The following is an 8496-nucleotide window of genomic DNA, read 5'->3' as shown; positions in this document are numbered from 1 at the left end:
GAACAGTCACTAAAGTCTGTTTGCTCTCTGTCTGTCTCTCTGTGTCTCTCTCTCTCCTCTCCTCCTCTCTTCTCTCTCTTTCTCTTTCCTCTGCTCTCCTCTTTTCTCTCTCCCTCCCTTCTTTCCCTTCTCTCCTCTTCTCTTTTATCTCTCTTTCTTCTCCTCTTCTCTCTTCTCTCTCTCTCTCCTCTCCCTCTCTCTCTCTCTCTCTCTCTCTCTCTCTCTCTCTCTCTCTCTCTCTCTCTCTCAGGATTGGTGTGGTGCATTTGGGGACACAAGGGAAGATGCCAGGCCTTCTGTTTTTAGAGAGTATCTATGGGCTGGCCCAGGATTGATGGAAGGTAGGCTAAGAAGAGATTACTTGACTCTGGGGCTGCCAAGCCGAGCCCCTCTGCACAGTGATCAGAATGCTTCCGTTGGGTGCAGACTTTTGGCTTTTGGAGATGGTGCCCCCTCGGAGGGCTCTCTGCCTCTTCCTCCTCCTACTTTACCTCCCCCTGGGCACCTCCTGCCCCCCAAACTGCCAGTGCTCAGACAGCAGTGGTCTGATGACCGTGCACTGCAGTTCCAAAAACCTCAAGGAGATCCCCAGAGACATACCCAAGGACACGGTGTTCTTGAAGCTTGATGCCAACCAGCTCACCCAGATCCCAAGCCATGCGTTCTCAGGTCTGAGCCTCCTGCAGGAGCTAGACTTATCCCAGAACACGATTGAGAAGCTAGATGTTGCTGCCTTCCAGGGCCTGCCTAGCAGTCTCAGACTGCTGGACCTCTCCCACAATCATCTCCGGAGCCTTCCCAAGGATGCGTTGGTCAGGTTGAAGGCCAAGATCCGACTGTCCCACAATCCTTGGCACTGCGAATGTGCCTTACAGGAGGTCCTTTGGGAGCTGAAACTGGATCCTGTGTCGGTCAATGAGATGGCCTGCCAGACGTCTGTGCGGGAAGAGGCGGTGGGGAAACCACTGGTGCAAGTCCTGGACTCGGGAGCCAACTTCTGCAGCTCCCGCCACAAGACCACTGATGTCGCCATGTTCATCGCCATGTTCGGCTGGTTCACCATGGTCATCACCTACGTGGTGCGCTATGTGCGACAGAACCAGGAAGATGCCCGGAAACACCTGGAGTACCTGAAGAACCTGCCCCCCTGTGCCCCAGGGGCCAGCAGTGCCCCCAGTGTAGCCCTGGAGCTGTAGTGAGCAGGGTCCCATCTGTGCTGACTGTGCAGAGCTTTCCATGAGCCTGGGCTGAGACCACTGTGCCAGCAGGCTGCTCTTGGTATCCCTGGGTTTTCTTCTAAAGGTGCATTTGTCAAAAACACACAAGCCCCTGATGTCTGAAGAAGAAGGTCAGTGAGGCCCCCAGGACCCTCACAGATGAGCTGGAGCTGCCTGGGAGCTTGGGGAGGAAGATGCCTGCTTCCAAAGCAGAATGGCTGTCTTTACTGGCTTTACTGTTTCATGGTCACCAGCCACCCAAAGCTCAGAGCTCTCATCAAAATCCACGAGGGAAGGAATCTGACATGGGCTTCTTGTGGCTGCTCATCAGAGATCAAGAAGAGGCCTGGGAAGCCATGGAATCCAAGCCGGTCCAACCAATATAGTCCTTTTGTTGCTTCAGTCACTCTCCTGTGTCTCATAGTTCTGATTCCCATCTCCAGCCACGAGTGCCTTGTTTTTATTCACCAAAGGCCAAGGAGGAGGTGTCATGCTCTGGGTACTGCTGGTCAGTCTGCTCACCTGAGATGGGACTGTGGCCCAGGGGAGTCTCATCAGAGAGGTGGGGATTGGCCTGGGAGCCAAGCAGCATGTGTTGGATGTCTGTCCTTCAGGGGGCCTGCCATCCCTGTGGTGTTCCAGGGCACCATGATGAAGTTCAGAGTATGTCCCTAAGCACTCCTGGCTGGTGGGATGGGGGTGTGGTGGTTATGGGGCTGGCAGGAGAGAGGAAACCCCCAAAGGCCCAGCCATTTGCCAGATGTGCCCCTGAGAGGAAGACAAATTGGTCATATGACCGTCTTGCTAACTTCCCAGTTGGGCCACTGAAGAGGCACTCACTTCATTTATACATATGATGCATGGATTCACAATGACACCAAGACCAATGAATGAATCTGGGTAAGGCCTGTGCACTGAGAGGGTGCAAAACATGCAGGATGAAGAAACACAATACATGTGTTCTAATAAGTCAAACCAATAACCACCTACATCTTTCAAAGTGTGAACCAAAGAATAAAATCTGAGCCTAGCAGGTAGAAGGCAGGCAGGTAAGAGGGTGGGCAAGCAGGAGAGCAGGAGGGCAGGTAGATAGGAGGATGGGCAGGTAGGTAGACAGGCAGGCAGGTAGGAGGTGGGCAGGCAGGAGGGCAGTCCCTAGGTAAGATTGGCATAATCAGAGCCCATTAGTACTATCCTTGGAAGGAGGGAGGTGTAGGAGCACCAGGTCCCCACCCTGAATAGTAAGTGGTGTGCTCACTGTCAGTCCTAACTAACCTAGTCACTGCCAAGGTGACTGAGGCAGCACCTCATGTCTGTGAAGCTCTGGGGCTGAGTGAGGGCCCAGGAGGCACAGCCTGATTCTATAAGCACAGAAGCAAAGTGAGTTTGGATCTAGAGGGACCTGTAACCAAAAGGTAGAGATAGAAACATCTGAAGGGTGGGAAGGCACATTGTCCTCAGGCCAGTGTGCTCTTCACTCACTTCCTTTGAACTTGGGGACCACCACCCTTTTGAGAGATGTGGAACGTACCTTCTCTTTGGCAGAAAAGGGGGTCTGTGGGTGCTGGATCCTGATTGGTTAACACAGTATAGTATCATGACATTCTGCTTCATTTGGTCGGTGCTCTATCCATGTGCCCAGCTGTGGCTGTGGTGTAGATGGTCTACCTGGGTCTGCTCATTTCACTCACATTGGTTTATGTAAGTAGAAGATGTCACTTGGCGGCTAAGTCGGGGACTCAGACAGGGTTGGACACTGCTGTGGACAAGCCAGGCATGCCCATTAGCAGCTTTTAAAAAATAACATTTTGGGGCAGCTAGGTGGCACAGTGGATAGAGCACTGGCCGTGGAGACAGGAGGACCTGAGTTCAAATCCAACCTCAGATACTTAACACTTACTAGCTGTGGGACCCTAGGCAAGTCACTTAACCCCAATTGCCTCACCAAAAAACAAAAACAAAAAACCATTAAAAATTTTTTTTGTTCCAAATTTTCTCTCTCCCTCCCTGAAACAGTAAGCAATTTGGTACTAGTTATACATGTTCAATCAGGGAAAACATATTATCATATTGGTCATATTGTAAAAGAAGACACGAACAAAAAGGAAAAAAAACCCAAAAAATAAAGTGAAAAAAGTCTGCTTTGATTTGCATTCATACTTCATAAATTCTTTCTTTGAAGGGGGATTGCAATTTTCATCATGAGTGCTTTGGAATTGTCTTGGATCTTTGTATTGCTGAGAAGAGCTAAGTCATTAACAGTTGATCATAGTACAGCATTGCTGTTACTGTGTACAGTGTTCTCCTGGTTCTGCTCACTTCACTCAGCATCAGTACATTTAAGTCTTTGCAGGTTTTCCTGAAATCTGCCTGCTCATCATTTCTTATAGCACAATAATATTCCATCGCGTTCATATACCACAACTTGTTCAGCCATTCCCCAATTGATGGGCGTCACCTCAATTTCAAAAATTTGCCACTGTAAAATGAGCTGCTATAGATATTTTTATACAAATAGGTTCTTTCTCTATTTTTTTTTAAATCTCATTGGGATACAGACCAGACCTAGTGGTGGTATTGCTGGATCAAGGAATATGCAGATTTAAAAGCCTTTAAGCATAGTTTCAAATTGCTCTCCAGATCAGTTCACACCTACATCAACAGTTCATTAGTGTCCCAATTTTCCCACACCCTCTTCAACATTTATTATTTTCCTTTTCTCTCATAATAGCCAAGGTGGTACTGCTTAGTGGTTTTAATTTGCAGTTCTCTTATCAATAGTGACTTAGAGCATTTTTTCATATGACTATAGATAGCTTTGATTTCTTTACCTGACAACTGCCCGTTCATATCTTTAACCATTTGTCAATTAGGGAATGACTTGGATTCTTATAAATTTGACTCAGTTCTCTATATATTTGAGAAACAAGACCTTTCCAGAGACACTTGCTGATCTAGTAATGCTATCTATCTCATTTGGTCATAAATTCTTCCCTTCTCCATAGATCTGACAGATATCACCCTTTATGTTTAAATCATGTACCCATTTTGATCTTATCTTTTATAAGGTGTAAGATGTTGGTCTATACCTAAGTTTTGCCATACTGTTTTCCAGTTTTCCTAGAAGTTTTTGTCAAATAGTGAGCTCTTGTCCCCAAATCCGGGGTCTTTGGGTTTCTCAAATGCTAGATTATTATGGTCTCTTACTACAATGTATTGTGTGTCTAATCTATTCTACTTATCCACCCTTCTATTTCATAGTCAGTACCAGATACTATGACGATTACCACTTAATAATACAGTTTGAGATGTGGTATAGCTAGGTTGCCTTCCTCCACATTTTTCTTTCTTTTTTTGTGGGTCAGTGAGGGTTAAGTGACTTGGCCACGGTCACACAGCTAGTAAGTGTCAAGTGTCTGAGGTCAGATTTGAACTCAGGTCCTCCTGACTCCATGGCCAGTGCTTTATCCACTGTTCCTCCACATTTTTCATTAATTCTCTTGATATTCTTGCCCTTTTGTTCTTTTCCTTGAGTTGCATTATTTTTTCTAGCTCTATAAAATAATTTTTGGTAGTTTGGTATGGCACTGAATAATTTAATTTAGGTAGAATAGTTATTTTCGTCGTGTTGGTTCTGCCTACCCGTGAACAATTGACATTTTTCCAATTTTTAGATCTGACTTTGTGTGAAAAGTATTTTGTAATTGTATTCATATGATTCCTCAGTCTGTTTTGGCAGGTAGATTCCTAAGTATTTTATATTGTCTACAGTAATTTTATTTTATTTTAAATAATAAACATTTTTTATTTAAAGTTTTGAGTTCCAAATTTAATCCCTCCTTCCCTCCCTCCCCTCCCCATTCCTAAAGGAATAAGCAACCAGAAATAGGTTATACATGTGCAATTATGTAAAACATTACCATATTAGTCATTTGTCTACAGTAATTTTAAAGGAATTTCTCTTTCTAGTTCTTGCTGCTGGACTTTGTGGGGTAATATATAGAAATACTGATGATTTGTGTTGGTTTCTTTTATATCCTGCAACTTTTCTAAAGTTGTTAATAATTTCAAACAGTTTTAAAGTTGATTCTTAAGGATTCCCTAAATTATAACATCATATCATCTGTAAAGAGTTATAGTTTTATTTCCTCATTACCTTTTCTAATTCCTCCAATTTATTTTTCTTCTTTTTTGCTATAGCTAATATTTCTAGTACAATTAGTGGTGATAATGGGCATCCTTGCTTCACCCTAATCTTATTTGGAAGGCTTCTAGCTTGTCCCTATTACACATAATGCTAGCTGATAGTTTTAGATAAATATTACTTATCATTTTAAGGTAAAATCCATTTATTTCCATGCTCTCTAGTGTTTTTAATAGGAATGGGTGCTATATTTTGTCAAAAGGGGTTTTTTTGCATCTATTGAAAAAATATTGATTTCTGTTAGCTTCATTGTTGATATGGTCAATTATGCTGATAGTTTTCCTAATCACCATTCCTGCATTCCTGGCATAAATCCTACCTTGTCATAGTGTATGTTCCCTGTGATATATTGGTGTAACCTCCTTGCTAATGTTTCATTAAATTTTTTTGCATCAATATTCATGAGAGAAATTGGTCTATAGTTTTCTTTCTCTGTTTTGTCTCTTCCTGGTTTAAGTATCAGCACCATATTTGTGTCATAAAAGGAATTTGGTAGGACGCCTTCACGTATTTTTCCAAGTAGTTTTTATGTTATTGAGATTAATTGTTCTTTAAGTATTTGGTAAAATTCACTTGTGAATCCATCTGACCCTGAGGATTTTTTCTTAGTAGTTCAATGATGTCATGTTCAATTTCTTTTTCAAAAATGGGGTTACTTAAGTGTTCTATTTCCTCTTTTGTTAATCTGGGCAATTAATATTTTTGTAAATATTCATCCATTTCATTCAGATTTTTGGATTTATTGGCATACCATTGAATAAAATAGCTCCTAATTATTGCTTTAATTTCCTCTTTGTTGGTGGTGAATCCGCCCTTTTCACTTTTGATACTGGCAATTTAGTTTTCATCTTTTTTGAAAAAAAAATCAAATTAATCCATGCTTTTATTTGTTTTATTGTTTTTTCATAAAACAAGTTTTATTAGTTAAATGATTTTCTTATTTTCAAGTTTATTAATCTATCCTTTGATTTTCAGGATTTTTAGTTGGGTGTTTAATTGGGGGGTTTAATTTGTTTTTTTTCTGTTTCTGTATTTTTTAATTTCTTTTTTCTAGTTTTTAGGTTGTATGAACAATTCCTTGATTTGCTTTTTCTCTATTTTATTGATGTAAGCATTTAGAGATATAAATTTTCCCCAAAGTACTGATATGCCTACATCTCATAAATTTTGGTAAGTTGTCTCATTGTTGTCATCCTCTTTAATTATTGTTTCTGTTATTTGTTCTTTGACCCATTCATTCTCTAGGATTAGATTATTTAGTTTCCAATTAATGTTGTTTTTGGGGGGTGAGGCAATTGGGGTTAAGTGACTTGCCCAGGGTCACACAGCTAGTAAGTGTCAAGTGTCTGAGGCTGAATTTGAACTCAGGTCCTTCCGAATCCAGGGCCGGTGCTCTATCCAATGTGCCACCTAGCTGCCCCTAAATATATTTCTTGTAAACAACATATTGTAGGATTCTGGTTTTTTATTCACTCTGTTATCCACTTCTGTTTTATGGGTGAGTCCATCCCATTCACATTCACAGTTATGATTATTAACTGTATTTCCCTTCGTCCTATTTCCCCCATTTGTACTTCTCTCTCTCCTTTCACTCTGTCCCTTCTCACCAGTGTTTTGCTTCTGACCACCGCCTCCCTCAATCTGTTCTCCCCCTACACACACACACACACACACACACACACACACACACACACACACACACGTCTTGCTCTTTTCCTTTCCTACTTCCCTATAGGCTAAGATAGATTTCTATACCCAACTGACTGTGTATGTTATTCCTTCTTTCAGCCAAATCTGATGTGAGTAAAGTTCAAGCAATGCTCACCCCCTTTCCTTCTTTCCTTCTAGTATAATAGGTCTTTTGCCCCTCTTCATGTGAGATACTTTACCTCCTTTTACATCTCCACTCTCTCTTCTTCCAGTGCAATCCTCTTTCTCACCCCTTAATTTTTTTACATCATCCCATCAAAGTCAACTTATACCTATACCCTCTGCCTATGGGTATGCCTTCTAACTATCCAAATAGTGATAGAGTTCTTAAGAGTTACAAGTATCATCTTCCTGAGTAGGGATGTAAACAGTTTAACCTTATTGAATAACTTTTCTCTTTCATATTTACTTTTTTATGTTTCTCTTGAATCTTATATTTGAAAATTGAATTTTCGGTTTAGCTCTGGTCTTTTCATAAGGAATGTTTGAAATTCCTCTATTTCGTTGAATATTCATTCCTGCCCTCCCAAAAAAGATTATGCTCAGTTTTGCTGGGTAGTTTATTCCTCACAGAGGAGCCCCACCTGTCCGCCCCACTGCAGGAGAAAGGGAGGCAGTGAGGACCTAGGCTGGGGCTGGCTCTGAGTGGTCTGAGTCACTAAAGGCTCACTCTTTGGGTGGACTGGTACAGCCCACTTCCCCTCCCATGACTCAGCAAGACACTGGGGCTGCAGTGACTCAGAGATGCCCCTATGTCCACGGATGGACCAACAAGGAGACCGAGGCTAGGAGGGAGAAAACAGTCCCTTCCTGGGGCAGCTCTGGGGCTTTCCATCTGGGCAGGGTGGCTATTCTGCCTCCAGTTCTGGATGTCTCAGAATTCTGAATGTCGAAGGGGCCACCCCAAGGAGCCTTTCTCCTTTCTTCTGCCAAGTCTTTTGGGACATCCAGTGGGCCTGTCCCCTTCCAACCCGTTGCTAAGGCCTGGACATCTGAGGACAGCTTTACAGATAGGGAGATAGGAGGCCTCACATGAGCTTCTCTTAAAAGAAGAAACAACCACACACCCACATATATGCCCAAACACTCATACTCACCAATAGGCATGCACTCACATGCACACACTCATAGGGTAGCACTGCCAGGATGGGGTGCAGCATTAGGCCCGGGCCTGGATTTCCCAGGTAGGCATGGGTGGGGCCATTCTAGATTGGGGGCATGATGCCAGGTGGGCTCAGGTGTTAGGGGAGAGGGCTGAGACCCTGGTGGGTGACTGGCTTCAGGAGGGGAGCCTTGGACAACCAGGCTGGAAGGGGAGTTGGTTGTGAGATGCAAAGAGGGTGGAAGCTAGGTGTAGCTGGGCCT

The 8496-nt window shown here is 43.1% G+C and overlaps 1 protein-coding gene across 1 annotated transcript; it reads left to right on the top strand.

Annotated features, from left to right (window-relative positions):
• The first annotated feature begins 334 nt into the window (after positions 1–334).
• On the top strand, positions 335–1196 carry LRRC3 (leucine rich repeat containing 3). The gene is given in 2 exon segments (XM_044003665.1): positions 335–369; positions 371–1196. Coding segments are annotated over 2 exon segments (861 nt in total).
• Positions 1197–8496: the final 7300 nt, after the last annotated feature.

This window comes from Dromiciops gliroides, chromosome 4 (genome assembly GCF_019393635.1).
Source record: "Dromiciops gliroides isolate mDroGli1 chromosome 4, mDroGli1.pri, whole genome shotgun sequence".
NCBI lineage: Eukaryota > Metazoa > Chordata > Mammalia > Microbiotheria > Microbiotheriidae > Dromiciops > Dromiciops gliroides.
This window is presented reverse-complemented; position numbering and strand designations above follow the sequence as displayed.